The sequence below is a fragment of the Hyperolius riggenbachi genome, chromosome 10 (genome assembly GCF_040937935.1).
Source record: "Hyperolius riggenbachi isolate aHypRig1 chromosome 10, aHypRig1.pri, whole genome shotgun sequence".
In the NCBI taxonomy this organism is placed as follows: Eukaryota; Metazoa; Chordata; class Amphibia; order Anura; family Hyperoliidae; genus Hyperolius; species Hyperolius riggenbachi.
Genome location: NC_090655.1, coordinates 47,725,755 through 47,748,958, shown reverse-complemented (window position 1 = coordinate 47,748,958; position 23,204 = coordinate 47,725,755). Strand labels below are relative to the sequence as shown.

Below are 23,204 nucleotides of genomic sequence, written 5' to 3'. Positions count from 1 at the left end.
CTTAGGTCCACAGCCACTCAGCAGGGGAACCCTGCGTGGGCTGGCTGTTGACCTAACCAACCCACTGCCCGTTGTCAGCAGTCCCGGCAGACACCACGTCCGACTGCAGTGGCGCAAACGCCTGTCCAGAACGGTCCATGTTGGGTCAACCCTGAGGGTAGCAGACCGCGACCGGTCCAGGGGAACCGAGCCACAGGCTCCAATAGGTTTTCCCGCCGTACCGGCAACTCGAGGCCCGTCAGCCAGGTTAGCGGCGCCGCCACACATCTTGCGGATGAGTGGCTGAGCCGCAGACAAGGGGGAGGGCTGTCACGGACGATTGCGGGGACGCAGGCGCGTCCTGGAACCGCCCGTGAAGAAAAGAACGATCGCACTCGATTCCTGCATCGATCGCGCTTCAGATCAATAGAACCAAGATTTGATGCCTAGTATTCCTCTGCCTAGGAACAGCTGGGGGATCTGTCTTAGCTGAAGTGACAGCCTGGGGGGAAGGTGTTAATTAGCTTGGACATATTCCCTGTGGAAGGCACAATTTCCCTTTTGGTTCTGGGAACCAGGTGACACTTAGCTGATCTCATGGAGATGTTAATTAACCAAAGGATGCCTAGGTGCAGCCAAGCAGGCTACGAATCCACGGGAGGTCTTGACACTTTGCTCCCTAGTAAAGATCAAAGGAAAGTCAGCTGTTAGCAGCTAGAACACAACCTCAGTCTCATGGCATAATCCATAACTTCCCAGATCTGTCATATTTCTGGGGTTCCTGAGATGGCAGCTTCGCCAAACGTGGGGGAAGTGTAGCATGAGCCCCGGTGCTGGTTCTGAGGAAGTTTCAGAACATTCTGAGGTAAGGACTGCCAGTTAGGCAGTTTGAAAATGCCCTGATGATACCACAGGGGTCCCACCCCTCATGTCTGGTATCAGGGCGCTGGGTAAATCGAGACAGACCTGAAAATGTTAATAAATCTGACCTGTACGGTTCTGTGAGATAGAGCCCATATATGGGTAGATATGATTTCTAGCCCCAGTACAAGGGGAGGGCTCATCTCATCTTTGAAGGGGGTGTATGGCTCCCCGCCCTCACTCCCTCCTACTGAAGCAGGGGCATAAGAATGGCTGAGGACCCAAACTCAGTGTCCTCCACACTGAAACATCTTGCACTCATCAGATGCCAGCTCGAGGATATGCTGGCATCCACCTGGTCTGAACTCTGAACTCTGGACTTTGAAACCAAGAACTTTATGATTCTTCCCACAATAAGGACATCTTTCCAGGAACTAAGTATTTTTCTCCCTTCTTTTATTTTTCATACTGGCTATTACTGTTTTAATAATTGTTGATTTTAATAATTGTCTGTATATATTAATTATTTATATTGCTGTGAATAAAAGACTTCCTCCAAGTCATTCACTGTTTCGCTACCCTGCTTATCAGCACACACAGAAATGATCCCGGGTCTCTGAAGATACGCTACTGTTTGTTTGTTGTTGGCTAGACAGAATATCGTGTGTTTAACCGTTTTATCCGCAGGATTAGTCAGTCAGTTAGTGGGCCCCACGGTCCCATGATAACCGCGGTGGTGGCAGTTTACTCTGAACCAGTGGGTGAAGTGGTAATCACCCGGGTCTCACAGGCTTCCTTCTGAGTTGTCTGCGGCTAATTCTTAACGGTTCCTGCGCATTGACTGCGACCAGAGTTTGCACGATCTGTGCGCTGGCACCGTTTAGAAGGCTAAGTGCGGTCAGCCACTAGGGCTCCATGTGACAATACAAAATCCTCTTTACACTGTGAACATGGAAAAGATTTATCAGACGGACGGGAGGTATCTAAATCGGGGCAATATTTGAGCGACAGATTTCCCACCATGAGTTCAGTTACACCAGTACATGGTTTCTGGAGGCCGGGATCTGAACTAGCACCAGATCCCGTATTTCCCGGGGATGGCGCAGCAGACTCCTTAGAACTCGGGCCTCTCACCATCCCCCAAAAAAAATTTTCTTGACTTTTTCCTGCAATTTCGTACCCAATGGTCATGTTGTCCGCAATAGAAGCAAAGACCCTCTAGGCATCTTCGCGTCCTCTCTGATTCAGATAACCTAGAGTGGTGCCCTACGAATTTCCCAGGTGAGGGTACTCTAGATTGAATTACAGAGGGGGGTGACACTGGTGCAACAGAGTTTAAAATACACTTAATTGACTCAGTCAGTTGGTTAACCTGAGTCTGCAATGTATCAACCGTTTTCTTAACCTCCTTAAGAGTAGCGGTTAACACATCGATCCGTTCATCAAGTGTCACCATGTTTTTTTAGGCCTGTCGTTCTGTCACGATCGGTGTAGCAGAGAGGGTCTGATTCTCGGTGATCTGCAGTATCACTGAGAATACAGATATATACAGATATATATCTGATTATTGATGATCTGCAGTATCACCGATAATCCGATATAACGCTAACCTCTGAACACCTGAGTAGTGTGAGTGCTTGGTGCAACAGTAATACCGTGAGGACTACGCCTCAGAAACAAGTGCCGTACAGTATGAAGTACTGCAGCAATACAGATTCCTTCCGAAGGCCTGGACTCTCCCGGGGGAGGAGTCAGGCGGAGCGTAGGAAGGACAGAACGTGAGTGACACCTAGGAGAGAGTGTCACTAACAGATCTGGGAACTGCCTCTAACAGTAAGGTCAGTTCTCGAAGTCGGGCAAGCCAGGTCGTAACACACGGACAGATACAGTACAGATTCAGAAAGCAGAGGCGGAGTCTAATAAACAAGCAGGGTTCGGCAACAGGGTATCAGAAATATCGGGGTACAGAATCAGGAATCAGATGCAGAGTCTAAGAGCGAGCCGAGGTTCGGCAACAGGGTATCAGAATGACAAGGTACAAGATCAGAATACAGAAGAATAGTAACAAGCTTGGGGAACCTGAGGAGCGAGTTCCCAATGAATACAGGATGGGCGCTGAGGCAGCAAATACAGAGCTGGCCCTGTGGAGCAGGTGCCCAACAAATACAGAGCTGGCCCTATGGGGCAGGTGCCCAGCAAATACAGAGCTGGCCCTGGGGAGCAGGTGCCCAGCAAATACAGAGCTGGCCCTGTGGAGCAGGTGCCCAGCACATACAGAGCTGGCCCTGTAGAGCAGGTGCCCAGAACATACAAGGCATGAACTATCTCCTAGCGATAGAGACAGTTCTCAGGGTTGGGAAGGCCCTGGGGAGCAGGTGCCCAGCGAATACAGAGCTGGCCCTTTGGAGCAGGTGCCCAGCACATACAGAGCTGGCCCTGTGGAGCAGGTGCCCAGAACATACAAGGCATGAACTATCTCCTAGCGATAGAGATAGTTCTCAGGGTCGGGAAGGCCCTGGGGAGCAGGTGCCCAGCGAATACAGAGCTGGCCCTGTGGAGCAGGTGCCCAGCGAATACAGAGCTGGCCCTGTGGAGCAGGTGCCCAGCACATACAGAGCTGGCCCTGTGGAGCAGGTGCCCAGCACATACAGAGCTGGCCCTGTGAAGCAGGTGCCCAGCACATACAGAGCTGGCCCTGTGAAGCAGGTGCCCAGCACATACAAGGCATGAACTATCTCCTAGTGATAGAGATAGTTCTCAGGGTCGGGAAGGCCAGGTCGGCAACTCACAGACAAACAAAGTACAGGATCAGAAGACAGAGGCAGAGTCAGGGGCTAGTGGAGGTTGGCAACGGAGAATCAGAAAGGCAAGGTACAGAGTCAGATATCAGGAGAGTAGTCAGACAAGCAGGAAGTCATAACAGATAATCACAATCAAACTAGTACTTTAAGCTATCAACAGAATCTAGCTAAGTGTAAGATTACAGCTCCAGCTGGTCCCGGCACACTTAAAGAGCTTCAGCTCTCATATATAGCAGGGGCATGTGTGCCCCTGCTAAAACGCCGCTATCCCGCCGCACAACGGGGGTCCCTTCACCCCCAACCCACCCCCCGCAAAAGTTGGTCGCAAAGTTGGTCGTGTACTTTGCTTCCTGGAGGCAAGGGCTAACGGCTGCAGCCCTGCCTCCCAGCGCGTCTATCAGACGCGCATCGCCGCCTCTCCCCCGCCCCTCTCAGTGAAGGAAGACTGAGAGGGGTGGGGGAGAGGCGGAGATACGCGCTGACAGATGCGCGTGGGGCAGGGCTGCGGCGGTTAGCCCTGCCCCAATGCGGAAGCGCTCCCCCGCTTTACAGAGGGGATTTGGGGTGACAGGGACCCCCGTTAAGCCGCGGGATAGCAGCGTTTTAGCAGGGGCACAAGTGCCCCTGCTATATATGAGGTCTGAAGCGAGATCTATTCTTGCTGCAGACTCTCTTTAAGGATCTGACTAATGGTCTGCGTGCTCCCACATTGTGATCGCAACGACAGGCCACCAGCAACTGACCAAGCAGCAGAATATATAGTTGCTGGACACTGCCGCCCCGCCCGAACCATTCAGCCAATCATGAGTCCTGCAGGAATCAGCTGACCTTCCTGATCAGCTGACACTTCCCCTGCTGGTATAAAGGTCCTGAATTCAGGCCCGCACGCGCATAACTCTCCATCTGCCTAGGTGCACAAACAGACCCAGCCACACCAAGCACACGCTGCTGCATGCAAACAGCCGCTTTGCTGTCAGGACATGCGGCGGCCCTTCCGCGATCCACCACACAACCAGACGCGTGCAAACCGCCGCGTAGGACGCGGAGTCGGCCGCCTAGCTCTCGGCACATGCGGCGGCTTTCCGCGTTTCCTCACACTTGATAATGGACAATGGACTGGATAGATGAATGGACTAGATTAAACGACTGATCAAACTACTTGTTGTTTGAATGGTCTATTAGTGTTCAACTAATTATGTCTATTAGTGTCCAACACGTCCAACATGCACACAACCACATGACCAACATGACAAACCACACAACCTGACGAACCACATGACCTGTATGTCCACACGAGTACATTTGAAATCGGCGCCGGTAGACTTGGGCGCAGGATTCAGCCGGTATATGGCTGATCCTGCTTCTGCACAAGTCCGGGCCGTTTTAATTACTATTTCCCCTCCAGGCCGCCATGGATAGTGGGGGGGAATGAAATAATTTGGCTTCCAGCGATTGCTGGAGGCCGAATTATTGTGTTTTTAAGCAACCTCGGCTCCGTCTTCTGACTCGAGCCGACGTTATAGCCGCTAAATGCCCATGCAGTCTGCGCCATGAGAGAGAGATGTAGCCGATAAATACATTGGCGGAATAGCTGCGCCCATTTCAACTTGCGCTTTAATTAACTGCTCCGTGTCCACACGCCTAGACGGCTAAACAACCAACTCAATTAACATACTGCACACACAAGAGGACTGACGGACTACATATTGAAAACAAGTGCAAGTCTTTCGAACAACTTGTACACACGCACCAACTGCACAGCAACTGCATGATATCAGACCAACATAGATCCAACAGTTGAGTTGATCAAACCGCCTGTTATTATCAGTTGTTCATTAAGTTGTTTGCACACGTACACATCCCTGATTATCATCCTACAGACTAAAGTCAGATGATAATCAGACTGCAGGTTGGTCCGTGTGCACTTAGCTTAATAGACATTCAAACAAGAAGTCGTTTGATCAGTCATTTAATACATAAAGGCTATCATTCATAAAGCATTCCTGCATGCGGAAATGCGTAATACCACTGACTTTACCGAGCACTCAGCAAGTTTTGTATTCATAAAGCCTCTTTCCGTATGCGGAGCTGACATTCCCGTGCAGAGTGACAACGTACCGCCTTGTGCAGTGTGGATACGCAGTTATCCAGAAAAAGTATCAAAATGTTCATTCATAAACATTTCCGCATAGCGGTATGCGGAAGGGGATTACCGATCCCCTAGATGTAGCGGGAAGCTTGCGGAGTCCTTGTAAGTGAATGGGACGGACCTCCCACACAGCAGCAGAGAGAGCACCGCATGGAGGGACTCGGCCAGCTTTTCTGTTTCCGCATGCCTACCGCCCGCCTGCCGACACCATTCTCCAGAAAACCTCCGCACTGCTACCGCCCCAGGCACAAACTTTATGAATGACCACCCAGAAGGCTAAACTACCGACGGCGGTATTCTCCCGCACGGGTTCTCCTTACCGACAGCCTGTTCATGAATGATAGCCAAAGTAGTTTGTACACATGTACAGACCAACAGTTGGATTGATGTCTTATTAGTCTTATCAGTTGTGTGAACAATAGCAAGCAACGTTTTCTGGTTGTTTCAACTTCTTTCACAACAAAAGTTGTTTTTTAATTGTGCTGCATAAAACACCGCTTTTGAGCATGTGTATTGGGCTTAAAGAGGAACTCCAGTGAAAATAATGTAATAAAAAAGTGCTTCATTTTTACAATAATTATGGATAAATGATTAATCAGTATTTGCCCATTATGGGTAGAGAAAGAAAGCCCATAATACAGCACCACTCAAGATATATTCAAAAATGTAACAATTTATTTCACATAATAATAATTGACATAATGGGAGATTCAAGTATGAATAAAAACAGTTAAAAAAGACCTCATAGTCTTAAATGACCAGCTGCAATAATTCATATATTCAATGCATAAGTTGATGATAATACATATGTAGCAAATAATCTACTAATAAATAGCAAAGATAAACCAAACTGGTGGGCAACAATTTAGAGCCCACCAGTGGTAGAACCCGGGTTCAGTAAATGTAAAGTGCTTAGTGATAATAATTGCATATAAATCTAAAACTGTGCAATAATGATACAAAAAACAAAAAACAAACTGCATATACCAACTGTAACAATATGAGCAGCCTAATAGGTAAAGTGCATATGAGCAAAGGGTGAGAAGTGAAAAAAAGAGAAGGATACTTAGCCCAGGATACTAATAATAAAGGCAGCTGGAAAAGACTGGGATCCCCTCAGACATTCCACCAGGTTCGCGGGCGTCACCCCGCTTTGACAGGAGGAGAGGACACCGTGTTCGTGAACGCCAAGCCGGCGTTTAAATGGAGAAAGAGGGCGTGCATCGGAGAAGCAGGCGTCAACCGGATGTGACGTCACCGCTATCCGGAAGAGAGGAGGGGGAAAGAGGAAGGCGGAAAAGACCACGCTGGAGCGCAGCATAGAAAGCTGAGAGGTGAGTAACCAAGGCAACCAGCACCCAGCAGTAGCCCAGAAGATGCGGAGATTGAGAACGCAGCCAGACTGCCAATCTAGAGTCTGAATACATATACATATACATATGTCCAGCACCCAAGTCACAGCACAGTGCATATAATACATACACATATCTATATATATAAACAGCACGACAGCATATCAATAAACAACCCTATTTAAAGGGGGCATATAAATGTCCAAGGTGAATCCATGCATCACCCCGACATCCCTAAGAACAAAAAAAGGGGGGGGGGGCCCGGAGGCACACCCAGATCCACCGAGGAATCCTGAATAATTGTCCAAAAACACCAGTAAGGAAAAATCCGGAATAAATGTCCTTCAACAGAAGAGGGGAGGCCTGTATAGACCAAAGCGAATGGGGTCCCATGGTGCACATAAAGTCCCAGAAGTTCATGTCCCATCTCGGATAGCAGGATAACAGAGTCCACACACTTGTCCATGTACCACATTCACATACATACGGTTCGGCGAGTATAAGATCATATGCAATTAAATCTGTACATACAGAGAAGAAAGGAACAGATGTAAGTATACAAAAAATGCATAATTGAACCAAAATATACGACTGCATATAAATCGAAAAAATGCAAAAGATACATCTGTATGACAGATGCATAAGATTGCAGGGGCACATTATCCCAAATATCCAGACCAATCGATTTCTTCATTAATCCCACATGGTGACATACTGTCCAACTGATAAATCCATCTAGCCTCCCGCCTCAATAGAGCTCTGGAAACATCACCACCCCTCATACCTAATTTAATCTGATCTAGACCATGTACCTTGAGACCAGCTGTGGAACCCCTATGCATGGACAAAAAATGGGAGGCCACTGATGTTAATGTCTCCCCATTGTCAAGATCACGTTGGGCCAGTCTGATTTTAGACAGATGTTGTTGGATCCTAGTTTTCAACATGTTTTTAGTCTGTCCCACATATATTTTACCACAAGGGCAGGTGATCGCATATATGACCCCCCTGCTTTTGCAGTTAAGGTACCCATTGATCCTATATTGTTTGGTACCTTTGGTGTCATAGATCATATTTTGGGGCTGCATATACATACAAATGTTACAGTTACCACAAGGATAGCTGCCTCTGAGTGGACCTCTACATCTCCTTCTTCCTTCAACATAATAACTTGAGCATAATCTGTCTTTGAGGCTCGGACATCTTTTGGCTGAAATAGATGCATTTGGAGTAATGAATTGTGCAATAGTCGTATCTGACAATAAAGTTGGCCAAGATCCATTAAGTATGCGATATAAATCCCTCCATTGATTGTTGTAAACTGTACTGAATCTTACCAGTTGACTAGTGGTTCTTGATGTCTGATGTAACAATTGGGACCTGTTCGCACCCTTGGCTCTTTGGTAGGCCTGCGAGATCACCCGCCTGGGGTAACCCCTATCTTTAAATCGATCTGATAATTCCCGTGCATGTGAAAAGAAATCATTGGTATCAGAACAGATACGGCGTACTCTCAGAAATTGTCCAGTGGGAATATTATTGCGTAAAGGTCTGGTATGTGCACTCTGATACATTATGGGCTGGCACAGATTTATTGACGATGTGTTTATGCTTTGGGGGGGGTCCATGGAAGACTGTGACAGATTTTTGAGTGCCTTAAATAATAACAATATGAATATTCATCTAACCAGGCATGTTTCCTCCACAAATATTGATTTTCTGGACATCAAGATCAAAGTTGATACGGATGGCCATCTCAGTACGGATTTGTTTCGTAAACCCACCTCGGTTAATTCTTTATTACATTATCAGAGTGCACATACCAGACCTTTACGCAATAATATTCCCACTGGACAATTTCTGAGAGTACGCCGTATCTGTTCTGATACCAATGATTTCTTTTCACAGGCACGGGAATTATCAGATCGATTTAAAGATAGGGGTTACCCCAGGCGGGTGATCTCGCAGGCCTACCAAAGAGCCAAGGGTGCGAACAGGTCCCAATTGTTACATCAGACATCAAGAACCACTAGTCAACTGGTAAGATTCAGTACAGTTTACAACAATCAATGGAGGGATTTATATCGCATACTTAATGGATCTTGGCCAACTTTATTGTCAGATACGACTATTGCACAATTCATTACTCCAAATGCATCTATTTCAGCCAAAAGATGTCCGAGCCTCAAAGACAGATTATGCTCAAGTTATTATGTTGAAGGAAGAAGGAGATGTAGAGGTCCACTCAGAGGCAGCTATCCTTGTGGTGACTGTAACATTTGTATGTATATGCAGCCCCAAAATATGATCTATGACACCAAAGGTACCAAACAATATAGGATCAATGGGTACCTTAACTGCAAAAGCAGGGGGGTCATATATGCGATCACCTGCCCTTGTGGTAAAATATATGTGGGACAGACTAAAAACATGTTGAAAACTAGGATCCAACACCATCTGTCTAAAATCAGACTGGCCCAACGTGATCTTGACAATGAGGAGACATTAACATCAGTGGCCTCCCATTTTTTGTCCATGCATAGGGGTTCCACAGCTGGTCTCAAGGTACATGGTCTAGATCAGATTAAATTAGGTATGAGGGGTGGTGATGTTTCCAGAGCTCTATTGAGGCGGGAGGCTAGATGGATTTATCAGTTGGACAGTATGTCACCATGTGGGATTAATGAAGAAATCGATTGGTCTGGATATTTGGGATAATGTGCCCCTGCAATCTTATGCATCTGTCATACAGATGTATCTTTTGCATTTTTTCGATTTATATGCAGTCGTATATTTTGGTTCAATTATGCATTTTTTGTATACTTACATCTGTTCCTTTCTTCTCTGTATGTACAGATTTAATTGCATATGATTTTATACTCGCCGAACCGTATGTATGTGAATGTGGTACATGGACAAGTGTGTGGACTCTGTTATCCTGCTATCCGAGATGGGACATGAACTTCTGGGACTTTATGTGCACCATGGGACCCCATTCGCTTTGGTCTATACAGGCCTCCCCTCTTCTGTTGAAGGACATTTATTCCGGATTTTTCCTTACTGGTGTTTTTGGACAATTATTCAGGATTCCTCGGTGGATCTGGGTGTGCCTCCGGGCCCCCCCCCCCTTTTTTTGTTCTTAGGGATGTCGGGGTGATGCATGGATTCACCTTGGACATTTATATGCCCCCTGTAAATAGGGTTGTTTATTGATATGCTGTCGTGCTGTTTATATATATAGATATGTGTATGTATTATATGCACTGTGCTGTGACTTGGGTGCTGGACATATGTATATGTATATGTATTCAGACTCTAGATTGGCAGTCTGGCTGCGTTCTCAATCTCCGCATCTTCTGGGCTACTGCTGGGTGCTGGTTGCCTTGGTTACTCACCTCTCAGCTTTCTATGCTGCGCTCCAGCGTGGTCTTTTCCGCCTTCCTCTTTCCCCCTCCTCTCTTCCGGATAGCGGTGACGTCACATCCGGTTGACGCCTGCTTCTCCGATGCACGCCCTCTTTCTCCATTTAAACGCCGGCTTGGCGTTCACGAACACGGTGTCCTCTCCTCCTGTCAAAGCGGGGTGACGCCCGCGAACCTGGTGGAATGTCTGAGGGGATCCCAGTCTTTTCCAGCTGCCTTTATTATTAGTATCCTGGGCTAAGTATCCTTCTCTTTTTTTCACTTCTCACCCTTTGCTCATATGCACTTTACCTATTAGGCTGCTCATATTGTTACAGTTGGTATATGCAGTTTGTTTTTTGTTTTTTGTATCATTATTGCACAGTTTTAGATTTATATGCAATTATTATCACTAAGCACTTTACATTTACTGAACCCGGGTTCTACCACTGGTGGGCTCTAAATTGTTGCCCACCAGTTTGGTTTATCTTTGCTATTTATTAGTAGATTATTTGCTACATATGTATTATCATCAACTTATGCATTGAATATATGAATTATTGCAGCTGGTCATTTAAGACTATGAGGTCTTTTTTAACTGTTTTTATTCATACTTGAATCTCCCATTATGTCAATTATTATTATGTGAAATAAATTGTTACATTTTTGAATATATCTTGAGTGGTGCTGTATTATGGGCTTTCTTTCTCTACCCATATTGCTTCTAGTTGGGCCCTTAGCACGCTCTCATGTTTTGTTAGTGTTGCGGACGCATTTTTTTGCTGCAGTATTTGCCCATTGTAAAATCTTTCCTCTCCCTGATTTACATTCTGACATTTATCACATGGTGACATTTTTACTGCTGGCAGGTGATATCCGTGGAAGGAGATGCTGCTTGCTTTTTTGGCAGTTGGAAACAGCTGTAAACAGTTATTTCCCACAATGCATCGAGGTTCACAGACAGGAAACTGCCAGGACCATGGTCCTCACAGTTTCCGACAGGAAAGCAGGGGCAAACGCAGGATTTTTAAGGGGGGGGTTCCTGAAAGGTCCAGAAGCACGTATGTCCCCGAGTGCTTCCGAATACAGGTGGCTCCATACTGCCCATGCACAAAAGTGCGCTGGCGTATTACAGAGCTGCCTATCTTTGGAAGTACTCAAGGACACGAGTGTTTCTGAGGGCTTCTGGTAGCAGCAAATGTGAACGGGGTACAGCGCTGGAACAACTCCCCGAGAGAGGAACAGGAGATAGACTTAGTTTGGACAATTCAGTGGAATATGCCACATAGTGTCACATAGCGCAAGCGATACCCATATGATGCAGGGATATATGCATCTGCGGAAGATTGCGGCGCTATATAAATACTAAATAATAATATTTTGCCTCACCAGGATTGCACTTTTTATTTAGCTTTCCTGTATGACAAGAAGACACAGCCAGCCAGCTCTAGGGGAAGAGGGAAACAAAGGTGAATGAAGGAGGCTGGTGCACACCAAGAGTGCTTCTGAGCGTTTTTCAAATCAACAGTGATTTGAAAAGCGCTTGGCTAATGTTACCCTATGTGGGTGTTCCCACAGCAGCGTTGTGATTTTTTCAAAATCGCAGGTATACTGCATGTAGCATGTTTTTGAGCAATTCATTAAAAAATCGCTCTGAAAATCACTTCACAAAATCACACTCACAAATTGCTAGCGATTGCTATTGTCATTTTGGCGTGCACTAGCCCAGAGAGAGGAGTGGAGAAATTGAGAATAGCCTGAGATGGAGCAGAGAACTTATCTGTATTGCAGTCCCACATCACACAGGCTACTTGCCTGTAATCGGACTCCTGTCCCTGTCAGTCTCTCACACAAGTCAGAAAGAAGCCCTCCTGGAGTCTAGGGACTGTCAAAAACTTTTCAGCTTGTTAAACACCTTACCCACACATGCAGTCATTATAACAATGGGGAGAGACCAGACAGATGTTTGCCCACAGACCCTGAGTCCAGGCAAGCTCTGCATCATGCTGTGCATATTTACCAGCTTGCCTGCACTCATTTCATCATGTCTGACACTTCTGTGCTGTGGAGAGTCCAGGACTCCATAATCAACATTCTCTCACTGCAGGCTGCATCTTCTTGTGAGGGAAGCTGGGCTGCCTCTCTCATTCTATTAGCTGGAGGGAAGCACCAGAAGTAAGAAGGGAGGGAGAATGAGGCTGTTTATATTATGCGGGCTTCCCTGGCTGAATACACAGCTCAGTGCAGGGGGGAGGTTCCAGACACCCGGAATAGCCCCCTCAGTTCGCCAGTGGAAACTGCCAGGACCATGGTCCTCACAGTTTCCTGTGGGAGGGGTTTCACTACAATATTAGCCATACAGATCCCCCTAATGATCCGTTTGAGAAAAGGAATAGATTTCTCATGGGAAAGGGGGTATCAGCTACTGATTGGGATGAAATTCAATTCTTGGTCACAGTTTCTCTTTAAATCCAACGGATCCGCCAAGGGGATCAGTCAAAACTGACTAAAACACACACGCGCAAATTTATCTCGGGGTTCCTAGATTTTTGGGACCCGTATGTAAGTTTTACTGTTGTATCCTCTTGTACCTGTATGGTTTACATTTGTGGCTTTTAAATAAACAGTTTACACTTAGGCCTGGTGCACACCAAAACCCGCTAGCAGATCCGCAAAATGCTAGCAGATTTTAAAACGCTTTTTTTTATTTTTATGAGGCGTTTTGCGGATTGCTGCTGCGGATTTCAGTGTAGTACATTTCATATATTGTTACAGTAAAGCTGTTACTGAACAGCTTCTGTAACAAAACCGCCTGGCAAACCGCTCTGATCTGCCGTTTTCAGAGCGGTTTGCGTTTTTCCTATACTTAACATTGAGGCAGAAACCACCCCGGGAGGATTCGTTTCTGCAAAACGCCTCCCGCTGTGGTGTGTACACCCCCATTGAAATACATTACCCTAGCGTATCTTGCAAAAAACGCTCAAAATGCCGCTCGGTGTGCCCCAGCCCTCAGAGTTGATGTTTGTTTGTCTTTCCACATTGATTTTCTGGATACTACACCTGTTTGGACTGAGGGAGTAGTGGACGCTTGGATTCCTTGGAGACTGTGGCCCGGTCCTTCCATCATTGAATGCGATATACACAACCTTATAATGTGGGTGGTTTGTAGCTGGTAAGCCCCACTTATTCCTCTGTGTGATGGTAGCCGCAAGATTATATGAGGCTTTAAAACCTATAGGGACTGTTTCTGGCCACAAAAGTGATGGAAAAGTTGAAGGGGCCTAACACCTGGACCGTGGCATGCAAGAGGGGGATTCATGGCAAAAGTTCCACCAAAAATTACATAGTTTACACAGAGTTGTGTTTTAACCTCCAATGGACAGAAATCACAGTACGTTCCTAAATTGGTGGAATTAAGTGCTTTTAAAACGTCCGGCGTGCGTACACAGCGATAAGGTAGTGTAAGGGTTAGGCCCGGGTTCACACTGACAGATGAAACGCTGCGTTTAACACACCGCGCAAACAACCACAAAGAGCTTTCGTGATAACGCATGGTGAGCAAATTATTGTTTTTACTAGTTGACACCCTCAGGACATAAATGTTAGCCCTCTCAGCGGCAATCTTTGTGTAGTGGTTTGTAGTGGCTGCTGTGCTTGGCGCACATTTGCAGGAGCGCAGGTGATCATGGTTTCCCAGCCACTATGTTCAGGCTGAGGTAGTTCAATGACAGTTAAGTGCCCAAAAAACACTTATTCTGCACTGAGGCCTTATACAGGGGGCAGTAATAGATACTAGATGCCAGTAGTGGTTCTAGACACTCAGGTGTTTTTTTCTTTAAACTGAATATCACTTCATGCAGGTCAGGTGACAGATAGGTTTATGCTATGAGCAACAATCAACTCAAAATATAGGCCCTGCCAGTGAAGCCTTATACAGCGCAGTAGTGGATACTATATGCCAGCAGTAATGGTGAAAGATTATTGGGTTATGGTTGGTGCACTACTAGGTCCAACAGGCCTGTCTCCAACAGCTAACATGTGCAATGGACACACATAACTGCAATATAGCAATTGCAAGAAAAAGAAAAACAGCCTTTAGAAGGGATTGGGTTATGGTTGATACACTACTAGGACCAGCAGACCTGTCTCCAGCAGCTAACGTGTGCACTGGACACACGGAACTGCAATATAACGATAGCAAGAAAAACAGCCCTTTGTGTGAACTACTGTAGCACTAAGTGCACTGTGTGGACAACCTGAACAGCAATATCACAATAACAAAACACAGCCTTTAGAAGGGCTCTTGGGGTTATGTAGATGGTGAATTGGTACTGTAGCTGCGAGAAACTGCACTCGGGACACAGAACACAGGCCTAACTAACGCTTTCCCTATCTGCAGCACAGCTCTGTCCTTAAAGGAGTTGTCAGGGAAATTTTAATAAAATAAACGCTACGTACCGGGGGCTTCCTCCAGCCCCAAGCTCCCAGGACCTCCCTCGCCGCAGCTCTGCCCGCAGCCGTTTGCTGGAGCTCCGACCCGGTCCCCGGCGATGAAGTCAGAGTGACCCGGAGGTCGCTCTGTACTGCACCTGCGCGATCGGCGCTGTCAATCACCGCCATGTGGGCCGGAGCAGACTGCGCAGGCGCAGAACTTGTCGGAGCTCCGGCAAACGGCTGCGGGTAGAGCTGCGGCGAGGGAGGTCCTGGGAGCTTGGGGCTGGAGGAAGCCCCCGGTAAGTAGTGTTTATTTTATTAAAATTTCCCTGACAACTTCTTTAAAGGATACATCCAAGCTACGAAAAAAAAGTGATCCACTTACCTGGGGTTTCCTCCAGCCCGTGTCAGCCGTTCTGTGCCCTCGCCACAGTTCCGGTGGCTCCCGGGCTTCTCCGCTGGCGCAGCCGACCTTGCCAGGTCAGGTTCCGAGTCGGCTTCTTCTGCGCTCCACCGCGCGGGTCACGTGGTCTCTCTGACGTCATCAGGACGGTACTACGCAGGCACACAACTACTGTGCCTGCGCAGTACCGTCCTGATGACGTCTGCACCAGCGGAGGAGACCGGGAGACACCAGAGCTGTGGCGAGGGCACAGGACGGCTGCCACGGGCTGGTGGAAGCCCCAGGTAAGTGGATCTTTTTTTTTCGTAGCTTGGATCACTACTTTAAACTGCTTCACACGGCACACAGCCAGAGTGTAAAATGCCTGCCATGCTGGCATTTTATGGGGGGGTCCAGGAGGGAGGGTAGCTGATTGGCTGCCACGTGCCTGCTGACTCTGGGGTGAGGGGCCAAATTTTGGCTCCATGATGATGTATAGGGAGTGGGTCAAACGCGCCATGTGTTCGCCTGCCAACGCAAACACCCGTTGTTCGCCGGGAACTGTCCGCCGGCGAACAGTTCGGGCCCTCTCTACCTCAAAGGTGCTCACAACCAAATCCCTACCATAGTCATTTGTCTATATTACGTAGTATATGCATCGTAGTCTAGGGCAAATATAGGGGGGAAGCTAATTAACCTATCTGTATGTTTTTTGGATGTGGGCTGAAACTGGAGTGAGAGGAAACCCACGCAGACACGGGGAGAACATACAAACTCCATGCAGATGCCCTGGCTGGGATTCTAACCAGGAACCCAGGGCTACAAGGCGAGAGTGCTATCCACTACACCACTGTGCAGCCCACACACAATTTGCAAACTATAGCAAAAATAGTGCTGTGGTTAATAGAGGAAGGAAGTTGGGTGATTTAGAAAGCCGATGTTCAGTGAAGGGAACGCTAGTGTCTCCCAGAGGTCCTCCGCTATTCTGTGAACCCGCAGAAGTTTACAAGAATTCCACCACCGCTTTTACAGACAGGACAATGCTGCACCCAACACAGGACACTCAGGTAAGGCTTATTCATGGCAGGCTGAAAGGACATCCGGGGTGAAAAAAAAAATGATGAGATAAACAATTGCATCTATCCTCATTCTCCTAAAAATGACTTTTTTTTAGTTATCCCACAGATTTATTTTATATTTAAATCTAATTTTTAAGTTTTTACTGTTTCATTGTCTCTGCTCAATGACACATGCATTGATGTATACCAAATCTATAAACTATTGCCCCTTTTATCTCTTTTCTGCTCTCCAAAGCCATTTTCTGCCAGAAAAGTATTTTATGGCTGTAATTCCTTATCAGTGAGGGTTACACTGTAGTCCGACCCGGACAGAAACTGCCACTTACATACCTGATTTTTAACTCTTTCAGGCGGAGAAAGTAAAAAAGGAACATAGCCTAGTTTTTTTGTGTGCTTGGCACTATACATACACATGTCTATCTTATCATATCACGTGTCACCTCGGGTGTCCTTGAAGCTTGCTATACACCATACAATCTTCTTTTTTTGACATTTTTTTATATCATGAACTGGCCAAAAATCGATTCAATCTCTTTACACAAAGATGTAGGGAAATTGTACAAGCAATATTGTATGGTCTATTGCCACTAGCATCTTTTATCTCTGAAGCTTCCATGCATTTGTCATTCTACAGATGAAAGTTTATGGATGTGAACGCATTTACGTTGCTTCTCCCATTATGTTTTCCTGTATTTCAAAAAGGAACTGTGGTCAAAATTACATAATTACTGTACATTACATGTCCGCGGAGATGTTCATTTACTGAGAATGGTGAATTCTGCTATATGTCACTACAGTCCCTCTTCAACCTAATGGCAGCCCTGCACGCATTATCTCGAGACAGGTAATGCGTGCCATGGTGTCTTCTGCTGGCATAAACGGTTTAGCTTCCCAATACAGCTATGAGTGGTGCAGAGTCTCTGAGGAAGCAAGCGGCTGCTTGTGAAACAGCTGTCAGGCCTTTGCTTATGTTTTGTATCTGTTTGCAATGGGGATGAAATAACGGTGGAAGTTTTTGCAACTCATCTGGCGACCGGTTCTCCTTCCCTACCCTTTACACGCTGCTGCACACGCTCAGAGGACATCACAATCTAATCCCTACCATAGTCATAGTGTTCTATGGTGCATTAACTACTTCAGCCTTCAGTGTTTTTTCACCTTATGCATCCAAGCAATTTTCATCTGCCAATTATTTGTCAATAACTTTATCACTGCTTATCTATATCTTGTTTTTCCTGCCACCAATTAGCCTTTCTCTAGGTGGTACATTTTGCTAAGAATTATTTTTTTCTAAATGCATTTTAATGAGAATATTAAGAGTAAAATTGAAAAAAAAATTATTATTTCTCAGTTTTCAGCCATTATAGCTTTTAAAAGACTCTGAAGCAAGGATAAATTCTATTTTTTAACTTGTATTCCTGTCAATGAGTATAACAACTGCTAAACCGCTGCTATCCCGCTATAAACGAGGGGTTTATACCCCCCAAATCCCCCTGCAAAATCCATGACTTTCTTGGTTGTGGATTTTGCTGCTCCTGGAGGCAGAGCTTTCAGCTGTAGCTCTGCCTCCATGCGCGTCAATCGCTGCGTGGATCTCCGCCTCTCCCCGCCCCTCTCTGTGAAGGAAGCTTGGGAGAGGCGGCGATCAGCCGGGATTGACGCGCTGAGAGGCAGAGCTACAGCCATTAGCTCTGCCTCATTCAGGAAGCGCTCCCCAGGCACCACAAAGGGGATTTGGGGAGTATAAACCCCTCGTTTTGCCACGGGATAGCGGCGTTTTAGCAGCTGTTATACTCATTGACAGTAACACAAGTTAAAAAATAGAATTCATCTTTGCCTCAGACTCTCTTTAAAATAATACATGCTACCATAATTAAAACATACATATTTTATTTGCCCATTTGTCCCGGTTACTACACCATTTAAATGTTGTCCCTATCACAATGCATCTGCGCCAATATTTTATTTGGAAATAAGGTGCATTTTTTCAGTTTTGCATCCATCATTATTTACAAGCTAATAATTTAAAAAATAATAGTATTATACCCTCTTGACATGCATATTAAAAAAAGTTCAGACTAGGTAACTATTTATGTTGGGTTTTTTTAATTGTAATTTAAAAAAAAAAAATTTGGGTATTTTTTGGAGTGTGGGAGGTAAACAGTTAATTTTGAATGTAATTGATTGTGTGTTTATTTAAAAAAATGTATGTAGATGTAGTTTTTTTTTTCATATGTATGTAGATGTAGTCATTTTTTCCGTTATGTAAGCACGCAATCTCGGTTACAGGAAGTGAAGGGAGGACGTGCAACTTTTTTCTCATAGAAGCCATCGGTTTTTCTAACAGGGACTTAGATCAATGAATGGGAACTGCAGGAGCGCGCGGCAGCGTGGCAGCAGCCTCTTGGACTTAGCAGCTATGTACAAAAGGCTTAACTGGTTAATGCCAGTTTTAGAGTAACCAGTCAACTCTCCTGTATGCTTTTGGGATGTGGGAGAAACCCAAAGGAAACACATGAAAACATAAGAAGGATATACAAACTCCATGCGGATAGTGTCCCTAAAGTATTTGCACCTATTCACTCAACTACCACTGTGGTTCTTTTGTAGTCCCCGCAGCAGGACATGTTCTGCTCATCCTCCCTTCTCCATAGAGCAGAATAGACTGCTCAGCAAACAGCCCAGCAGTGTGTCTGTTTTGACCAACATAAACCGATTCCAGACCTTGCTAATTGAAAACTATGCCCTGTTTGGGAACTGCCAGGGCAGATTTCAGCTAGTCACCACTCTGTCACCGATGCTGCCCACTCATTCTGCTGTCATAACGACAGCAGAGCTCCATCACCGATTAGGAGCCAATTTCAATGGCTCCTGACCCTGTGATTACTGTGAGCCAATCATAGTGATCATAGCTGGATTTTTTGAAAAAAAAAGTCTCTGTTCCTTGAAGGGACCATGAGCTGTGGCCTAAAATGAAAATAAAAAATTCTCTAAAGAATGATTCTCTAAAGTCTCTAAAGACTGAACCAGGCATGCGCAGGATCCTTACAGCGACCGGCATGATGATGCGCCGGGTGCGTGCCAGGGCTGCGCATGGGCAACTCCAGATGAAGTTGCCGGATTACCGGAGCTACCAGCGGGACCACGGAAGGGATGAAGAGGATGTCAGGAGACCTTGCGGGCTGGAGGAAGCCCCAGTTAAGTCCACACTGCTCAGGGTCTCTTTCAGGGGCTATAGACACCACGTTCTCAAGTGGTTAGTTTAGCATGTATACTTATCTTAACAAGAACCTTAACTGTGGCAGGAAAATTTTTTTTTACTTACCTGGGACTTCCACCGGCCCCCAGAAGACGTCCTGTGCCCACGCCAGGGGGCCGTTGGAAGCCCCAGGTAAGTAAAACCTTTTTTGCTGCCACAGTTAAGCTTCCCTTTAAGGGATCTGTTTTTACCATTGTGTGAAAAAAATGTATTACTTTTTCTCACAGTACCTTAGACTTTATTTTTTGTTTTCTTGCAGTATGTCAATATGACCGATGCCAGTGGTGGCGAGGCTTATAAAAACCCGGATGTGTTCAGCATCTTTGTCATGGTAGTCACCTTTGTGGTGGGCGTCCCTGGGAATTTTTTGGTGCTCTGGATCACCTCAGTGAAGATGAGATGGACTGTGAACACCATCTGGTTTTGGAACCTTGCTGTGGCCGACGTTATCTGCTGCCTTTCTCTCCCTTTCTCATTAGCTCAACTGTTCTATGAGGAATGGCTGTACGGCCCGATCCTTTGCAAGTTTATACCTGTCGTTGTCCTCCTCAACATGTTTGCCAGTGTTTTCACCCTGGTCGCCATTAGCGTTGATCGTTGCATTCTGGTGATTAAGCCTGTGTGGGCCCAAAATCACCGTCATCTACGGATGGCATGGATGATATGCCTGACCATCTGGATATTGTCCTTCTTAATGTGCCTACCTGCTGCTCTCTACCGAAAGGGCTACACAGAAAATAACATGACATTCTGTGTAAATGACTTTGATCATACGGTTAGCGACTATGCAGACAATCATTCATATTATGATGTTTATGAAGGTTACAGTTCCATGGGTGTAGAAGAGGACTTCACAGAAGCTTACCAACTTTATCCTACCCATCTTACCATAACTGTTACCCGTATGGTATTTGGTTTTCTGATTCCTTTCGTCATCATCACTGCAAGCTATCTACGTCTAGCTTTTAAGGTACAAAATCCCAGGTTTTTAAAGGCTGGCAGAAAAACCACCAAGGTGGTATTTGGTATTGTGGTGGCATTTTTTATCACCTGGGCCCCCTACCACATACTTGGAATGATCAGGCTGTACTTTCACAACTCTTATGTGGTTACACTGGACAATCTATCTGTGGCCTTGGCCTACTTCAATAGTTGTATTAATCCAATACTCTATGTCTTCATGGGTAAAGATATGCGAAGCAAGACGCAACAGTCCATTCGTAGGCTGATGGAAAGTGCATTTAGTGAAGAGGTCTCCAGGAGCACGGAGCGCACCAAGAGTAAAGTCACGGCAGAGGACAGTGCCACTGTTTGAGCTGAGTGTAGGACTACCAACTGTTTAAATGACCACCATCGCTAATTTCTCTGTACTTCTTGCTAAGGTCTGCTGTGGTCCATGCAAATTTTTGACACCTCATAACATACAATTTTTTTTCTGTACTACTAAAGACCACTGAGGTGGTAGTTCTTTTTTCTTTTTAAATCCAGACCAGGTTTGCTGGATCACATACTGTATGTACTCTGGGCTGGTTTTCGCACTAGGCACAAGCCTATAGTGCTGAGCACAAATTTTGCATAGTCGTAATTTTACGATGCAAAATTTTAATGCAAAATTTCAGGAAAATGTGTGATACATTTCACATCAGAGGCAGCCTTAGGGAGGGGGGGCAAGTGGGGCCCCAGGCCCTGCACCTGAAGGGGGCCCCGCAGTCATGCCCACTGTGCCCGCACTGAGAGCCCCATTTTTGCACCCTGCACATTGACATAATTTACGTCATGCGCATAGCACTCCTGGCCATGGGTGAGAAAAATACCAACGACCCAGCGCTGACCACTGCCAGTCTGCGACAATCATCCTCTCACAGTACTCAGTAGCATCATATTTTGGAATTTGCTAAACAGGTTAAGACTCTACAATACCACCAATCAGAGTCAGCCAGCAAAGTCAGGCCAACAGACACAGCACATGTCACCCTGTCACCTGGTGGTGCAGAAGAGGCTCCCCAGTTCCCTATTCAACCTAGCACCCATCCCAAGCCAGTCTGGTACACACCCCTAGCTCCCCAGCCAGCCTGTATCTATCCCAAGCTCCCCAGCTGGCCTCTACCTATCCTTAGCTCCCCAGCCAGCCTAGTACCCATCCATAGTGCCCCAACTAGCCTAGTACCTATTCCTAGCTCCTCAGCCAGCTTAGTACCCATCTCTAGTTTATTGGTTAGCTTAGTGGCCTCTAACGAACGTAATTGTTTTTAAAGAATAATAAGGCATGTTGCATTAGAAGTGGACAAGCCCGTGAGCATGGTGGTGTGGTAGATGGCCTATACTTATGGTTCTAGGCCCAGCATATGACACTCGCCCCAGGCCCCATGTACTCTAAGGCGCCTCTGTTTCACATGTAAACGTAATCCAGCCATAATTTTGCGTAATTTGGCGAAAATTCATGTAATTTCGTCCTGACATTGGTGGTTAATAGCAAAGTCCCCATACATGCTATCATCACCAAAATTGCTACAAATGTTAAGGGGAATACTAGGAACAAGTCAAAAAAAGACCTTGTAGTTTTTGAGAAAATCGATTTTAAAAATGCAAAGGAAAAATTGTTTTTAAGCTGTCATTTTTCTGAGTTTAAAAACCATTTTCCTTACATTTTTAAAATTGTCAATAGCATGCATGGGGGCTTTGCTATTCACTGCTTAAAGTGAACCTGACTAAAAATCTACTCAGCAGAACTGAAAAGGCTTGGTGTTTCTTTAACAGTTTCACAGCATCAGAACTTTGTTTTTCTTACCAAAGCATCATTTTTAGCTGCATTTTTATCTAAGCTCCACCCATCAAAGAAAAAAAAGCCCAGGCTTTTTTCCCCTGATGCTGTGCAGAGCATGATGGGATTTCCTATGCTGTTATTCACACTGCCTAGCAACTGGGAGAGGTGCTCAGGACACAGGACAGTTGGAACTGTGTCTCATGCTCCCTGTCACCTCCTTTCAACCAAAAAGATGGCTGCCATCATGAAATCAAATATTTGCCTGTTCTTTTAAAACAGGGTGGGTTATATTACCTATCCATTTTAATTAACATAACTAATGTAACTTAATGACAGTATGTTTGTTTAGGCTAGAGTTCCTCTTTAAGTTGTTACAAAATGACACAAAAAGTATGTGAAAATCTATGTGAAATTACGAATGCTTATACAAAATCACTTGAATTAACACATTTTAATTACGTATTGGCGTAATTGCGAAAATGTATGCGAAAATTCACAGAATCGTACTGAGCTGGTTACGATCATCACTACAAGCTTAGAGGTGCCATTGTGCTGAGAGGCGGCAGTCATAGGTTCACGAACCCGCACTCACCATCCTGGAACCGTGCTGATGTCACTACCCCCAAAGCATAGAGAGCAGGACGGCCCTATCTAGCTCACCAGTCAAGCTCTCTATGCTTCCTCGGAGGGCTGGTCACTACCAACGAAGCATAGAGAACTGAGGGCGGAGTTTATGGGGCCAG

At 45.9% G+C, this 23,204-nt stretch overlaps 1 protein-coding gene across 1 annotated transcript; it reads left to right on the top strand.

Moving 5' to 3' along the window:
- Positions 1-19,965: 19,965 nt before the first annotated feature.
- Positions 19,966-21,018, top strand: C3AR1 (complement C3a receptor 1). Its single transcript, XM_068258905.1, has one exon. It carries the CDS (start codon positions 19,966-19,968, stop codon positions 21,010-21,012), a length of 1,047 nt encoding a protein of 348 aa, XP_068115006.1. The 3' UTR covers positions 21,013-21,018.
- Positions 21,019-23,204: the final 2,186 nt, after the last annotated feature.

Bases quoted from the DNA above. Each gene is read 5' to 3' on its own strand.
- C3AR1 (XM_068258905.1), top strand. From the start codon at position 19,966: ATGACCGATGCCAGTGGTGGCGAGGCTTATAAAAACCCGGATGTGTTC.